Source organism: Bufo bufo, chromosome 2 (assembly GCF_905171765.1).
Source record: "Bufo bufo chromosome 2, aBufBuf1.1, whole genome shotgun sequence".
NCBI classification, from domain to species: Eukaryota; Metazoa; Chordata; class Amphibia; order Anura; family Bufonidae; genus Bufo; species Bufo bufo.
In genome coordinates, this window is record NC_053390.1 from 443,346,489 (window position 1) to 443,363,906 (window position 17,418).

General features: G+C 43.8%; 1 protein-coding gene across 3 annotated transcripts in view; it reads right to left on the reverse strand.

Annotated features, from left to right (window-relative positions):
- Window positions 1–281: 281 nt before the first annotated feature.
- The window catches only part of LOC120989418 (transducin-like enhancer protein 1), a 75,528-nt gene continuing 58,391 nt past the window's right edge, over window positions 282–17,418 (reverse strand). For all 3 annotated transcript variants that reach the window (XM_040417502.1, XM_040417503.1, XM_040417500.1), the window contains exons 5-21: window positions 16,350–16,394; window positions 12,392–12,454; window positions 12,212–12,286; window positions 11,576–11,765; window positions 9,933–9,949; window positions 8,947–9,051; window positions 8,708–8,752; window positions 8,450–8,605; window positions 8,154–8,292; window positions 7,896–8,065; window positions 7,728–7,798; window positions 6,068–6,317; window positions 5,379–5,626; window positions 4,521–4,668; window positions 4,281–4,431; window positions 2,427–2,503; window positions 282–535 (exon numbers count right to left, since the gene is read on the reverse strand). In XM_040417502.1, coding sequence (XP_040273436.1) covers window positions 428–535; window positions 2,427–2,503; window positions 4,281–4,431; window positions 4,521–4,668; window positions 5,379–5,626; window positions 6,068–6,317; window positions 7,728–7,798; window positions 7,896–8,065; window positions 8,154–8,292; window positions 8,450–8,605; window positions 8,708–8,752; window positions 8,947–9,051; window positions 9,933–9,949; window positions 11,576–11,765; window positions 12,212–12,286; window positions 12,392–12,454; window positions 16,350–16,394 — 2,058 coding nt within the window. In that variant the 3' untranslated portion in view covers window positions 282–427. The remainder of the gene's footprint in view (window positions 536–2,426; window positions 2,504–4,280; window positions 4,432–4,520; window positions 4,669–5,378; window positions 5,627–6,067; window positions 6,318–7,727; window positions 7,799–7,895; window positions 8,066–8,153; window positions 8,293–8,449; window positions 8,606–8,707; window positions 8,753–8,946; window positions 9,052–9,932; window positions 9,950–11,575; window positions 11,766–12,211; window positions 12,287–12,391; window positions 12,455–16,349; window positions 16,395–17,418) is intronic.

Genomic DNA, 17,418 nt, shown 5'->3' on the forward strand with positions numbered 1-17,418 from the left:
CAATACATTTACATAAATATGTAGTGTGCCTCTGCAATGTAAATGTCCTAGTGGTGCGGCTATAGAAATGTTCGCTCCACTTGATGAATTATGGATAAATTAGACTTAATGATACTTTATATTTGCAACTATTATTTTTAAGTCTGATCAATAAAAAAAAAAATAATAATCATTTTTGGATAGTGCAAGTTTTTACTTCAGACCAATGAACCTCAATAGCCCTTTTCCCACCATTGCTTTGAAGGTCGAAGCACCAACATGAGAAAGTCAAGACACAATGGTTATTTTCTCCAGTTTTATTATTAAATACACGCTGGCCAATACTGATAAAATATACACCTAAAAACAGAACTAACCCAAAGGACAGATAATCCCCCTTTGTGGGTCCGTGCAGTAGAAGGGGAACCCAAGTTGAAGACAGAGGCCATCAGTAGATAACCTCATAGACTGTGGCTTTCTTGTCACCAGAACCTGTGACAATGAACTGGTCATCAGTGGAAACATCACAGCTCAGAACAGATGAAGACTCTTTTGACTGCAAAGAAGAAAAAAAAATTTTTTTTACAGACTGTTACAGAAGACGTGGCCTGAGTAAACTTAAATGGGTTGTGTACATTTCCTTTAACCACCTGAGGACCACTGGCTGACTATAAACATCTGCAAGGATGTTTCTGAACGTCTTTTGCAGAGTTAGCAGCTGCATGGAGGAGATCATACAGCTGCATAAGCTGGGAGCCTGCCGTAAGTGACAGCTGGGCTCCCCATAGAGAAGGCAGGGATTTTTTTTTATTTTTTTACTGTAAATAAAATAAAAAGGTCATCTTATGACATTCCCTTTCACATGCAATGATCATTAATGAGCTCTATAGAATAACCCTACATTACTACCCATGTAATAACTATTCTAGATTAGCTCTCCTATTATTCCTGCTAGAGCTTTATGAATGAATAGCAAGCTGGCTACAATAAAGGTCTGGGGCACAACATAGTCATAAGAATAGATGATCCTGAATTATTATATGGAGAATGTATACAGTAGCTAAAAACAGACATGTGACAGGTCCTCCTGAAAAATTGCAGGAGTGAAATCCTGATGGGTAACAGTTGACTAAAATGTAGAGAGCATAAACTTAGAACAGCGTCTCAAGTTACACCAAATCCGTCACTGGCTCACGCTGTCTGATACCATAATATGCTAGACACTTATCAAAATGTATAAAGCCCAATGGTTGTCGCACCCTACACCCTTCCACCAAGCCTCACCCCATTGACAGGCTGGAAGACCTAAACAGGCAATCTATGCGCGGGGGATTATTTTTTGGTGCACTTGCTTCACAAATAAGTCTGAAACTTAATGCAAAATTATGCACATCATGTGTGTGAAGTGTTGGTGCATTGTATAATAAGGTGCAAGTACAATCACATCAGTAAATGTGTCTCATGTTTTATTCTAAAGCCGATATTACGTCAGATCCATGCACCCAAATATATAAAGAAGCAGGAGATCCGCTGGTATGAGTGGTGTCCATCCCTTCATCTCCTGGGCTTCAGTTCAGGTTTTTCTTTTTAAAGGGGAATGCGTCATCAGAAGTAAGTCTGTGTCTATTTATTTATTTTGGGGGGGGGGGCATTCCCCCCCATGTTTCTATCTATATTCAAAACAAAAAAATAAATCCTAAAATCCTGCAGTTTTCACATTCAACACCAGACTTATTAGGCTCCATTCACACGTCCGCAAAACACGGAAAGCAGCAAAGTGCGTTCCGCATTTTGCAGACCGCACATTGCCGGCACTAATAGAACATGCCTGTTCTTGTCCGCTATTGCGGACAAGAATAGGACATGTTCTATTTTTTTGCAGGACGGAAGTGCGGACCCGCAATTCCGTGTCCGTATGTGTTCCGCAAAATGCGGAACGAAATTGCGGACGTGTGAATGGAGCCGATAATTCCTGTTCTCTACAGATCACTTTCAGCCGTCATCTCATTGTCATCACAGGCAGAACTACAATGACAGATGACACCTTTATATAGATAACACAGGATCCGCTTTTCACAACATTACAACTTATCTACTCCCTCTCCCTGTACAATGACTTCTGCACAGGTCACAGAGCCTGCCTAACTCCCATAGAAGTCAACGAGTTCCCTCTAGTGTTGTGTCTATGGACAATATGTACCGTATATGCCCAAATATACCACCAAGAGCTGCTTTGTGCCAGGCTCTAAACTTCCCAAATTACACTGATGCCTTTCACTGTACTGTAATAATATTTATAGATAAAGCAATGGCAGATATAAATTCCAGTCAATACAGTAAACGTGGACATCTCTAATAGGAGGGTCTCTGGAAGGTGGCTCATACAGAGCTGAAACAGCTTTTAAGCCCATGTACTGCACAGTATTTAGCAATTACAGATCACTCACTTGGAAAATGCTTGCTCCATACGGTGTCCGCCAGGCATTTAATAAATTGTCCTTGCCAGTACTTACAAACCATTTACCTGAAGAAAAAGAAATGCCAATCTTGAGTCACCTCCATAAACTACAACATTCAAGCTACATCCCTCTTTAAAAAAACAATGCAGAATGTAGAAGAGTCTCTTTCTTTAGCATACTTCATTACTAGACTTCCTCATCACAGCCAGATCGAAGAGGGTATGCGTTTGATACCAAGCAGAACCTGTGGTGCCTTCACGGTGATGGACCTCTTTGCATCCCTGGTTCTTGTATGTTGTGCAGCACCCATTAAATACATTATGGCTTGCAGCAATGACGCATGTACAAGATACAGGAGTCACACAGACAGGTCAGAAATCACTGCTGGCTACACAAATTAGCAGTAAGAAAGGGCCAGTTACGGTTGCATTGACCAAATCATTTGCAGTAGTAAGAGACCCGGTCATTTCACTCCCCATGGTCCTTTAGGGCAGCATTCAACTTGGCTTACCTCCTAAAAAAGGACCCATCACTGCTTGAATATTTACAATGGACACAGCGGGAGAGATTTACTAATCAAAAAACACTAGAAATCCAGGCGCAACATATTTATTAAGGGTTTCTGACACTGCACCTCACTGGGCACTTCTGTAAATGGATGTGGCTAAAGGGATTCATAATGTGCAGAGTTAATGGTCTGCATTCGTTTTTCTTCTTAAGGCTGCTTTCACACTAGCGTTTTTTACTGGATCCGTCATGGATCAGCAAAAACTATTCTGTCACGATAATACAACCATCTGCATCCGTTATGAACTGATCCGGTTGTATCATCTTTAACATTGCCAACATGTATCCGTCATGAACTCCACTGAAAGTCAATGGAGGACGGATCCGTTTTCTATTGTGTCAGAGAAAACTGATCCGTCCCCATTGACTTGCATTGTGGATCATGACGGTTCTGCCTTTCTCCGCATCCCAGGACGGAAAGCAAACTGCAGCATGCTGTGGTTTGCACTCCGGTATGAGAGGGAACTGAATGCATTTTGGAGCTTTCCGTTCTGTTAAGTTTTGTCCCCATTGACAATAAATTGGGACAAAACGGAAGGCTTTTTTTTTTTCCAGTATTGAGACCCTATGACGGATCTCAATACCGGAAAATATTAACGCTGGTGTGAAAGTAGACTAAGCTATAGTAAGGAAAAGTATCTCCCTCTAGATACCAAAACCATCTTTGTAGTGATACAAATTTGTAGAATCTTCAGTCTCATCGCTATATTAAGAAAGCACAAACCCAGTAGTAGTAAATCTGTTCCAATGTGCTTTAAAACAACCCAATTCACATGCAATTTCAGCTGTAATTGCCCGAATGATAACTAAAGCTGTCCAAACACTACATCAACGGCCAACAAACCACCCACACAAACATGGATGCTCTGCAGAACAGGAAGACAAACGCCTTCCAGAGAGCAGCTTAGCTCCTGCCAAAGCATACAGGTTAGGTGTGCTGAAATTCCCAATGTTGTTACCTGACCCACCAGTCCATGCAGTTTTTAGTTGTGGATTTTGGTGCAACCCAAAATACATGCACTCCACCTCCCATTGATTTCAATGGGAGAACCACATGGTAAATTACATGATTTGGTTACTTCCTGCTGGTGGTTTTAAAAACCACTGCTCGGAGAGAAAAGAAGTCACATGTTCATTCTTGGGACAGATTCTGTGCCGAATCCACGTCCACATTCCACTGAAATGGGAACGGTGAAAAACTGTGTGGAATTGTAAAGTGCATCCCACTTTTTTCCAGCGCAGAAGAAACTGTGAAGCCACCCTTACAGTACTCACCACAGGAAGCAAACTGCAAAGACAGGACACAACTTTCGTGAAGATGAAGCTGGTACTTATCAGGCTTGGAAACATGCAATACTTCAACATTACTGCTCTCCATCCCAACAGCCAGCCACTCGCCGGTAGGGCAGTAACCCAAGGAAAAGATCTATATAGGGGGAGAAAAGAAGGTTTACAAGGCCATCCGCAGAAGGCTCTTTATCTACAATCACCCAATGACCTAGCTCCATCCAGTACCTGAGAGTTGAAGTCATGCTGCTGGAGCTGTCTGCCTTCTCTCAGGTCCCAACAACGAACTGTATTGTCCAGACCACCAGTCCATAATTTGGTGCCATCATGAGAGATATCTATACAGCTGGCACCGTCTGTGTGTCCCTGGAATTGCCTATGAAAAAGTGTAACAAGCTTTAGATAAAAATTTACTACTTTTACATCAACTACATTGTAAAACAAGAACGTGCAAAAAAGTAGTAGTAATAAAGCTAGAGGCTGTCAAGCCTTTGATGGTCCATTTTTGTTTGTCAGACATGTAGCAGTTCTTTTGAGAAGTTTTCAGGTAGACATCCAAAGGTAACATTAATAGGACAGCCTGAGACCTACTTATGAAGCAAAAATTTAAGGGGGTTCTGCAGTTTTTTTTAAACTGATGATCTATCCTCTGGATAGATCATCAGCATCTGATCTGTGGGGGTCTGACACCCAGGACCCCTGCCGTTCAGCTGTTTGAGAAGGCAGCAGCACGCTGCGGCCTTCTCGCTGTTTACCGCAGACCCAGTGATGTCACGACTAGTATCAATAGCCTGGGCGGGGCTAAGCTCTGTTCATTTGAATGGAGCTTAACCGTGCCCAGGCCAGCGATACTAGTCGTGACCTCCCTGTTTACTGCAAGCCCAGTGACAAGGCCGCGGCACTACTGCCAGCGCCGCTGCCTTTTCAAACAGCTGATCGGCAGGGGTCCCAGGTGTCGCACCCCCGCCGATCAGATGCTGATGATCTATCCAGAGGATAGATCAGTTTAAAAAAAAATGCAGAACCCCTTTACCATGACTTATGAAATGAACAACCTTGGTTTTGACTGCTATTGGCATGTCTCACCTGACAAGTGTCTGGTTCTGTAAGTCCCAAACTACAATGTTGCCATCAGAGCAGCAGGAGAAACAGACTTTGGCATCTGGGCTTATGGCAAGAGCATAGCATGCTGGAGCAGAAGAGGTAAGCTCTGCTTTTATCCTTGGAGTGGGTGATGCCAAGTCCCATATGGACAAAGTGCTGGCCTCACCCCCAACTATAAGGCTGCGGCCGTCTGGAAGGAGTTTACAGGAGCGGATATAGTTATCTCGATTCTGTACAGGAAAAAAATACAATTATATTAAGAAACCTACTGCACAACACTGGACACAAGACCTGAAACCTGGAAAGGAGAGCATGCTGTAGACTTTGAAATCTGCTACCTGCTCATTATATTGTGGAAATGTGGCAGGTTTTTACACATCCAACACATGCAGATTTTGTGTTCGCTAAGGACATATTCCACTGAAGACCTTTCTCAAGACATTCATGAATTATTAAGCAATGGCATATCACCAAGTTACTGCATACTTTACCGATCCTGGGGGACGGTCTAAACCCCCATAAAATCAAGTGGTGTGGTGCCGGTACTACACACAGCTCCTTACACTTGAATGTTGCCCCAGTCAGAAGCAGAACTGGTAAGTAAAAGTGCTGTAGGGACCTCTGTGTGAGGACATTTACAGAAGTACCAGCATCCTTCAGCAGAGCCTTACCAAGCAGTCAAGTTGTGCCACAGGAGTCTTCGTGCCTGGTTGTCCAACGTCCCACACTTTTACGCAGCCTTTGCCTCCAGTGTAGACGTGACGTGTGGAGTTGCTTATAGTCACAGCACAGACCACTTCACCGTGGTTTAATGTATGGAGCTGGCGAGCGTGACGGGGGATTCCAGAACCTATTAGAGCATCTGGAGGAAATGGGACAGGCTGCATCTGCCCGTCTGCGCTGACATGAAAGGAGTAAGCTCTGCAAGAGGAAAACATTGAAAGGGGTTATCCCATATAGATATTTGTGGTCCATCCACAGGATATACCATCAATGCCTGACAGCTGCAGGTCCCACCTTAGGGACCCGCACCTATTTCAACATTCACTGCTATGGGACTTCTGACAATAGCCAAGCACAGTTACTCAGCCATTTTTGAAATTCCCATTGCAGTGAATGGATAGAGCTGTGCGGCATTCTCTCCCATTCCTGGTGGCACATAATGGGGTCCCAGAGGTGGGATCCACACCTATTGGACATTTATGGCTTATCTAATGTCCATATGGGACATCTTCTTTAAAGGGGTTGTCTCACTTCAGCAAATGGCATTTATCATGTAGACCGTTAATACAAGGTACTTACTAATGTATTGGAATTGCCATATTGTCTCCTTGGCTGTCTTTATTCATTTTTTCCTATAGTGCTTGCAGCCTCTCTGGTGGCTGGGACAGACAGTGGCAGCGTGCATAGCAGCTCCGGTCCCAGCCACCTTGCATCTGCGCTGAGGCAGTGACCCCTGGAAGCAGTCTATAATGCGATGAATAAATTAATCCAGCCAGCAAAGGAGACAATATGGACAATCAATACATTAGTAACTGCCTTGTATTAACTTTCTCTACATGAAAGATGCCATTTGCTGAAGTGACACAACCCCTTTAAGAAGCTGAACATCAAATATTACAAAGACTAAAGAGCACATAGCCATCATGCATTCTGCAGACTGTGCCATACAGTAGAGATGTTACGCATGCTAACCACAGACTATTCAATACAGGTCACACACACACAAAAAAAAAAATCATAGGAAAAAAGTTGCTTCCCTTTAAAACATACACAGTAAATAAAAAAAAATGTACAACTTCTTGCAGTAAGAAAAGTTAGGCGAGAAGTCTCCTTTAAGGGTCTGTGGCTAAGTTCAGACAAAGGGCAAGCACGGGTGGTGCTCTGTGGTTTCTTTAAAGCTTTAAGGACCTGGAAGATCCGTGCGGATGGCTCATGTTTCTGTCTACACACACCAAAACGGTTACGTATGGCATAACACAAGGTAATTCTGGAGAGAAGTGTGAATTCACTGCACAATTTAATCTGTGTCGTCATCCGTCGACCTAGTCATTAGCCTGCCCACACAGTATGAAAATGTGTATTCACCACACTTAATCCAGTGTGGCATTCTGCTAAGCCGGAGAGACAATGGCAGGAAGTGTACTGAATCCCTTCAATTATACCGGGGAACCGCTTAATCCATATAATGATAGATATTCCAATAACGCCAAAGGATGCAACAAAGAAAAAGATCAATCGTAATCATGCAAGAGATGGTCATGATGTCTCAGTATTTGCTGCCGAGGCACTGATTAGTAAGAGATAACAGAACAAATGTGAAGCACTCACGGTTTTCCAGATGCAGCTCCTGGAATAGCAGCCCCCAAACTTCGCATGTGTGCATGAGGGTCATAACCAACCTACAAGGGTAACAGAAGTAATGAGTAAGAACACCTAGTAAAATAAGTAAACCACTTCAATATGTAATGCACAAAGGCTAAAAATGTCGTCACTTACTAAAGAGGATCTTCCGTATGTTCCTGCAGCAGCTGCCCCGTTGATCTGTGGAGACATGATGTGAAGACCAGCATAGGCTGCGGCTCCCTCAGCATTCACAGAAGGATGAGCAATACTAAACGCAGCTGGATAGCCACCCTGTGTTCCCATGGGGGCCCGAAGTCCAAGGGCTATGAAGTAATTTTAAACAGAGATTACATTAGGCACAAAACTAGATGGAGATGGCTTTGAACTTTTCCACCGATACCTTCGACTCACCAAGAGGGTCAATGGCAGACTTACTGGAGAGCGGTCGGAACTGAGAAGCACTAGCACCACTAGGTCCAGGTGTGCTCATGTCACTCTGAGAATTTGGGGTGCTAGACTTCAGGCCTGGCGTCCCAGCCTTCTCTACTTGCTAGAAAAGAAACCCAATATCATCTACAGAAGACAAGTAACAGAGGGATTCTAACGATCCACCTCCATAATGAATCCCAACAGTGTATGCATGCCCTGGCTGTGAATTGTTAAACATCCTCTACCCCTTTGTATCACTGAGGTCAGAATGCAAGTACCGTGGGAAGATCCTTGCTCCTGGAAGGGGATACGCTGCTAGACGAAGTCATAGAGTTTGGACTTGCTGAAGGAGGGTCCTTTCTCTGTAGGTTGGCTTTATCTACACCGTTTTCCCGTGAGGAATAGGAATGGACACTATGAGGTGAAGCAGGATCCTGGGAAGACAATCACTTATTGGAGCTTACTACCATTTGCTTTGATTTTTCTCCTTTGATGCTGAAGGATCATATAAAAAAAAAAAAAAAAAAGTAACTTACCTCATCCACCACAAGATTGTCTTCACTGCGGTCAGCATCACTGCCCTGTAAAAGGAAACAAGATTTGAGGGCTTTTAAATATTGAATTTATTAAAAAAATAAAAACATCTATTGGGGTTGCTGAAGTTAGAGGAGCCAACTTTTTAAGTAGCTCTGATGTGCAGATGCCTGCCAGGTGCCTCTTGAGGACAGTGGATAGGTTCCTACTGAAGTACAGAGAAGATACAATCAGGACTCACATAATCTGTTCCAAAGTCTTTTTCCTCTGTTTTGCGTTTTTTGTTACTGTTCAGGTAATCTGATAAGGTTCGCACACGCTCCCCATTTGGAAGGGTGAGACAGCTCTGTGAAAGGTTAAAAAAAAAAAAAAAAAACTGGATTAAAGGGGTTTCTGGGAGTACAATACTGGCGACGTATCCTCAGGTTAGGGACAGGTCATCGGGTCTGACTCCTGGCACTTGACTATCAGCTGTTTGAAAGGGTCCAAGCCGCGGCCTTCTCACAGCTTACGAAGCACAGCGCCATACATTGTATAGTGGCTAAGCTTGGTATTGCAGCCCAGGCCCTTTCACTTGAATGGAACTGAGCAGAGCATGGGATTTAGTGGCAGTTAGCCATGACAGCCCTGGGAACTTTCCTACGGCCCCAGGCTGTCATGGCAACAGATTGCAGCCCCGCAATTTCACCATGGGGTCTTCAATTGGAAGGCAGAGAGAGCCCCTTTCCTCTGCCTAACCCCACAGATGCTGTGGACACTATTGATCACAGCATCTGAGGGGTTAAACGACTGGGATCAGTGTCATCACCGATACCGTTCATTGTGGCTGGGTGCCGGCTATATTATACAGCTGGCACCCGCTCCGTATGGAGCAGGCTCAACACTTGAGCCCGCTCCATACTCCTTACAGCGCACCATGATGTAGCTGTACGTTGTAGTGTGTGTAACGGTTAAAAGGTCTAGTCTAAACAGCACTTTAATGACAGATGCCCCAGAACTTGACCAGCAGAAAGAAGACCAGTACGAGCAGAGGAACTAGAATACATTAACCAAGTGCCGGATCTGAAGACGCAGTAAATAAAAGGCTCCATTTCGGGTGCCACTTATTCCACCCCCACCCCCACCCACAGATACAGCTTCATCAGAAACCAAATGCAGGCCCCATGTTCTCAGGTTAGACAGACAGTATTCCCCACATCCCCTCACACAGTACAGCGCTATACTTACAGGCCCTGGGTCTCTGTCTGTCTCCATGGAAACGTACAAGAAGAGAAAAGGGAAAGATATGGTTAATTTTAGTCAAGATTATTAATTTATCATCGCTTTCCCACTAAGAAATCTCACTCTTCCTTACAGATCTAGATCTCCCCATTTCTCCAGCAGATACCGCCCACCACTGGTAGTCTCCTTCCCCCCAGCAATACACTGGACCAGTCGGCTTATGTGGAAAGGGAAAAACACTAAGATTTCCCCTTTGCACCTAAAGATTCTCTCTCATTTGGTTTTCCATGCATAGAAATCTTAGCACCACACAGTTTACAGCTCTCAGGCTCTATTCTACTGTGTGCCTGTGAGGACACTACTGGAATGTTTGTATATGGCTTGTTCAGTATTTTGCCCAGAAACAGCGTCATTTTTGTGAAAGGGGTTGTCCCACGAAAAATATTCTACATTTTTTAAACCAGCACTAGGATCTGAAATCTTTTGTAATTGCATGTAAAAATTTAGTATAGCCACCGAGTTATTCACTGAAATCTATCCGTATAGCGCCACCTGCTGTTTGCCCTTTTTCTAAATTCACTGTCCAGCTTGCTGAGACGGAAGCACATGCTCAGTTCCATTCTTCAAATGCCACCAGCTTCAGCAGAAAGAACACACCCTCTGAGAAAGGGCACACCCCGTCAGATGCCAGTTTGAAATAAATCTAGCAGCAATTGCAGCAATTAATGGGAAGATCTCTGGATCCATATGATCTACAATGCTGGTTCTAGCTTTGTTAGAAAGAGATTGTCGTGTACTATGTGATGTCCGATTTTAATTTTTGTACATTATTCATGGGGGCTGGGCTGCAGTACCAAATGGACAAGAATGGAGCCGTTTCTAAGAAGGAAAAAGCAAACCTATTACTCCAACCCAAGACATTGGGGGAGATTTAGCAAAAGCGGTGTAAAGGAAAATTGGCTTAGTTGCTGATAACAACCAATCAGATTCCACCTTTCATTTTTCAGAGCTTTGGAAAATGAAAGGATCGATCTGACTGGCTGCTATGGGCAACTAAGCCAGTTTTACTTTACACCGCTTCCTCATCCCATTTAATATAGGTTTCTGGTCTCCTGAATGTGCCATACATTCAAACCCATTACCAGCAAGTCAAGATAAGATAGCCCAAAGCAGACATAACCAGGCAATTCACCAATAAACAGGCAGACCATTAGAAGACAGCCTGAAAAAGAAAGGGATTCAAGAATACGCTACAGTCAAACGCCCAGGTTACTAAACCAATTTGCATTACTAGGACAGAAATCCAGAGAATGGGCAATTGCACTATGTAACATTTTAATCATGGAGCATGCGTGTCTAATTTAAGGTCCACAGGATATGCTATAAATGACCGATAGTTAGAAGCTGGTCTCTATCCACTGCTATGGGACTTCCAAAAACAGCCAAGCACACTTGCGCAGCTATTCTTGGAAGTCTCTTAGCAGTGAATGAGGGCTGCACATGCGTCGTCTCCTCTCCATTCCCAGAGGTACATCACAAAGCCCCCATTCTTGGGACCATCATCTATTGGACATTTATAGCACATCCTCACATGGATGCCATAAATTCCCAGATGGGTCAACCCTTTTAATTGAGCAATCTAGATTTACCTCTGTGCTCTGAGTCGGCCAGCCCCTCTTTTGCTGCCAGCTGAGACTGTAGGCCAAGGACACCAGAAAGGGCCAGCAGGCTGGAGGCACTGGTGGCAGCCGCCAGGTTGTGAGACTGCAGACTAGATGGGTGAGGCGTTAGTGGAATAGGAGGTGCATGGTGCGAGAGGTGTTGAGCTTGGAGCTGGTGCTGTTATTCACATTGTGGAGAGGACAGTTCATGAAAAGAAAAAAGAGAAAAAAAAGGAGATACATTTTAGTTTTGGAAATCAACGTAAACACTGACATTTTAATTCCTTAATTTTTCAATTTCTTTTATTTAATCTCAAAAGCCTCACAAAAAAGGTAAAAGGTGTTCTCCAGGATTTAAAAATATGGCTGCTTTCCCCGGAAACAGCGCCACACCTGTCCAAGGGTTGTGTGTGGTACTGCAGCCTAGCTGCAATGATGCGAAGGTGACTGAGCTGCAATACCACACACAACCAGTGGACAAACGTGGAGTTACTTCTGGAAGTAAGCAGGCCCATTTTTCCAATTTATGAACCAGTTTCAAGGTCACCGCACTTAACGAGAATGCTCTCTGCCAATCATAGAACCAGGGGAAAAAACTAAAAAAAACAACCAAAACAAACATACTCCAATGGCTGCATTAAGCTCCGCCATCGTCACTTGCTTAGCTCGTTCAACTGCCTGGACCACTTGTTGTTGATGCTGGATTTTGAAGAAAAGCAAAGTGTCAGGTGAAATTACAAGAAATAATAGAATAAAAGCACATTTTAAGAAAGGAAAGCAATTTAAGCCAATGAAAAATCTCACCTCTTGAGACAGAAATGGCACCAACTGGGCACATATAACATTCAGACGTTTGGCAATTTCAGTCTAGAAGAGTACAAAATAAGTCATCATCATAACCTGGGATAAACTAGAATTGTAATGCTAATGTAGAAAGCAATCAGAGCAAGAAAAAAAAAAAGATGGAAAGAAAGCTTATTAAAATCTAGGTAAGAAGAATGCTAATAAAAAATTTACAGTCAGTAGTGAAAACTATTTGATTGTCTAAATGTGTTGGTACACGCTTCCAGATTCCTCACTGAAGCATACGAAAACAGCCATCACATAACTAGCCATGCGCAATACCCTGTAAATAAGCGGCTTACACTGCGTACACACCACAGCATTCAGGATATATCACGTAGGACAAACACCCACCAAGTATACAATGGTTAGTTATATCAGGAGTAAGTGCAGGGCCATCAAACATTGTGACCCCATTAATAGCCTATATGGGAATATTGTATGTAGTTCGGGTGGATAGTCCTCTGGATACAGTTTTTTTTAAGCCACTCCATGTATTCTACACCCTGTCCTGGCTCTTTAAAGAGGGTTATCCTCATCAATGTCACATTGACGGGGTCGGAGTCGCAGAAGCTGTGGCGCTCGTCAGAGCTCCTGTGAGCGCTGCGACCTCCTGTCAGCTTACCAAGCACAGCGCCATGTATTGTATAGCGGCATTAATTTGAATGGAGCTGAGCTGCAACTAGGCTGTGTGAGGTCACTGGCCTAGGAAGAGGCCTAAATCGCTCAGAGCACTGCAGCCTCTTCTAACAGCTGATCGGCAGAAGTCCCCCGATCTGATATGGATTAGGGATGAGCGAATGGACTTCGGATGATTTGCATAAAACTTTTTGTTTGAATACTGTATGGAGTGAGCGCTCCGTACAATATTAGAATGAATTGGCTCAGATTAGCCGAAGTTATTACTTCGCGAAGTATCGTGAGACTTCGGGTAATAACTTCAAAAATTAATTTCTACTGTAAAAAACGTTTCCCGAACTCAGGGTTCGGTTCCAAGTGGTAGCTTGGAACCGGACCAGAGTTTGGGAAATGTTTTTTTACAGTAAAAATTAATTTAGGAAATTTTGTGAAGTCTTGCGCGACTTCGTGAAGTAATAACTTCGGTTCATCGGAGCCAATTCATTCTAATATTGATGAACAATCTTGAGGATAAGGCATCAATATCAATTCCTGGCTTATCCCTTTAATGGGGTATTCCGGTTAGTACAAGTTATCCCCTATCCACAGGGGATAATTATCAGATTGGTAGGGGTCCTACCGCTGGGACCCCCACGAATCACGAGAACGGGCTCCATACCTCCTGCAGTCCCCTTGCTGCTCCCCTAAAATGACCGGAGTGGCTAGTCACACATGTGCGTGGCCGCTCCACTTATTTCTATGGGAATTCTGGAGGTAGTAGAGCGCTGTACCCAGCTATCTCCAGGATAGAGGATAACTTGTACCTACGTGAATACCCCTTTAACTTCCTCCTTTGTTTGCAATTTTAACATGGCAAATTGCCCCAACTGACATTCTCAGCCAGACCATTCTGGAGTGACTCACTAGCGTTTCTCAGATCCGGCAGGAAACCGCTTGCTGGATCTCTGTATCCGGCATTGCCGAAAGCTGTAGGGATGCGGTCAGGCCCCATTAACTATAATGGAGACTGACAGATCAGACCGCAACTCAGCAAATATTCAGAGAATCGGCTGGACAAATACCGCTGCACCTTAGAGAATCACACATTACACTGTTCTGTGGACATAGTCATGTAGGACTATCAAGAAAACAATAGAGCCGTAACACTTATCCAAATTCTATAACAGTGATCAGCAACCTCCGGCACTCCAGGTGCTGTGAAACTACATCTCCCATCATGCACACTTGCTTGGCTGTTCTCTGAACTCCCACAGAATTGAAAGGAGCATGCTGGGAGTTGTAGTGCCGAAGGTTGCTGATCCCTGTTCTATAATGTACTATTATACTAGCGGATACCATCTTTCCTTCACAGCAGCAGTAAGCCAAATAACGTAACGAGTTGTAGCTCACTGTGCTAACTGCTACAGAAGGACATGCTGTATTTATTTTCAGTAGTACAGTACTGCAAAAGTGAAAGACAAAAATTCTACAAAAAATGGTTTCTTGATGAAAATGTAGTTTAAAAAATAACCCTTTCTGAAAAAAATAAAAATAAAGAAAGAAAAGAAAGAGCGCCTTCAAATACAAAATGCTGTGTAGGGCTAGTATAGCTAAATGACTATGCAAGAAGGTGGCCCTGTCAATCAAGTAGAGGGAAGGGTTGGCAGCACAGAGGAGGATTAAAGGTGCACAGGGTGGCTTGGAACTGCCCTCAGTGCACTTATCCATCTGATCATCTGCATATGGATTAGAAGTACTTTTTCCTCCAGAATGAAACCGATTGATAAGTGAAAGGTGTCATTACATTGCATTCAGCTAAGCTAGCCCTACATGGCATTGTGGAAGGTTTACTCTAAAGAGCACCAGTCAGCAGGGTCAACTCTATTAAACTGTGTGTGGGGTCAATAACACCAGATTAGTGGAACGGCACTGATTTACAGAGTATGGATATTTAAAGGAGGTCCAACCAACTCTGTTATCAGTTAGGGTTCTGTCTAACAATATCAAATCAGTGCAGTCAGTCTCTGATTGTGCGGTGACACACAGTCCAACACCCAGTTGGACCTTAAGAGAAGACTGCTGGCAATTTATTTATGGCACAGCATAGTCATAAGAATAGATGCTCCAGAATTTTTATTACTAAGAGACATGTCGGGAGAGGGGGCGGTCCTCTGTAAAAAAAAGTTTCAGCGGGTAACTGGTCCTTTTTACAGGGGTTGTCCAGCTGAGAAAAAACTACTCAGACAAGGACTGCCTGTGACTGACCTACCACAGTCAGTGACTGGCTAAGCAATCAGGTTTCCTGTGTCGAGAGGGACCAGGAAGTAGAGTTTAGCAAGGAACCCGGGAAACACTGAAAACAGGAGTGGTTGGGATATTGGTACGGCTGGGTACAGATTGGCGTTTAAATTCCAGTATCCTGCTCCGGCATAGTAACAGAGTACCAGAATTGCTGGATCGGGCACATGCCAGACACCAGCAGAGTCGTACAGATCCCAATCACTAAAATGGGGTCCTGGCATGAATACCAGATTCCTGCTGGACGAAATACCGCTGCATGCAGCAGCATATCAAGATACTGGCATGAGCCACCCAAGGTTTCCAGAGCCTTCTCCCGATATCAGGGAAGCCATTTAGGATATGTGAAATGTACATCTGTTACACAAAGGATCTATGAATCCATACTGTAATCTTTAGCCATGATGCAGTTGTACAGTGATATTAGAAGTCTCAAGATCTATGGCTACACATAATAGGTAACAAAGCCTGTGCCCATTCTAAGAATAATCATCTCCACATTAAAGTACTAATCAAAAAGACTTGTCCATATCCCAGTGGAATAAAGGAGGGGGTGGGGGACACCTAGCCGAGTGAGCGATGTATTATGTGAAGGACACGAGAGGACACCACAAGACAGAAACGTCTTCCCCTGTTGTCTTAATGGCACCGCTGCCAGGACTGAGTGAGTACGGCAGGGAAGACGCTGCCTCCAGGGGCTGTGATGGATTTTATGTCTTTGCAGGAGGAGGAAGGCCTCGCTCATTAATGTGCAATTTACTGCTACTTTAACTCACACAGCATGAGGAATGAGTACGCTGCTACCACAGCGGGCGGAGGAGGGAGAACATGACGAAGGAAGGAGTGGGCAGAAGAAACCCAAACAAACAGGTGTGGTTCACCGCCAAAGAAACGACAAGCACAAAAGGCAGAAAGAAACAGGATCGTAGAAGAAAATACTCAAGAAAAAAAAAAAAGTCTAAGCCAAAACCAGAACAATATTTTAAGACGATTTGGGATTTACCTGTTTGTGCATTTCAATATTCAACCCATAGGACATTTCATAATACTGAAAGAAATAAGAAAGGTGAATATCAGTATCAAAGTAAGAGAGCGCAGAGCTGGCCATATAACAGGGAGATTCTTTCATGCAGCATTTCAAAGCTTAGTGCCCATCAGCAGCCCAGAAATAAGGAGCCCTGATTCTTCCCATTTCATAGCAGCCAGGGCTGCAGGGGGCATGCCATATGGCAGCGATGGCAAACCTTTTACAGACTGATTGCCCAAACTGTAACCCAAAACCCACATATTTATCGCAAAGTGCCAACCCAGCAATTTAACCTGAATACCAATACGGTATATCTTCCATGTACTTTATCATTTAGCTATAATAGCCTGCCTACATTCAATGCGCTGCCTGTGCCGCTCATAGTGCGACCTGCGCTGATGAATGGCATGAATAGTCTAAGGCATATTGGTACACCATTGAATGTGTGAATATTGGTGCCCACAGAGAAGGCTCCGAGTGCCGCCTCTGGCACCCATGCCATAGGTTCACCACCACTGCCATATGGCAATCCTTTCAGCCTTGTATAATTAGCAGTTGCCAACACCTTGGAAAACCAAGAACATGCTCCATTTAGAAGGGTATTAAAAAATAAAAATAAAATATAAGTTAAATAAAAATATTTCCTCAATATATAGTTGTTAAAGCTTTTCAGCAGTTGAAAGCGTAATCACTCAGCACTGTGACCCAGAATATGACCTAGGGTTACGTCCTGCAGCTCGGCTGCGGCCGCCTGGTTGAGCATGCTCAGTTCCAGCTGTAGGAGTTATAGGAGGATGTAACTGGGAACTAATGTGAGACGCTAAGCAGTGAGGGAGCACAATATGAAATGTACACAGGGGAGATGTCAGCAATGCATGATGGGACTGCTGAAGCCAGGCCTACCCTTGCTGCACCGCGGAGGACAATAGGGAGCAGCAGGGTGACAAAAACCATGAACTATAAATGTTTAGGATCTCGGATTAGTGTTGTACTGTTCTGTGTGTAGTGACCCTGCAGCCATCTTTCAAGTATTCTCGTCCAAACA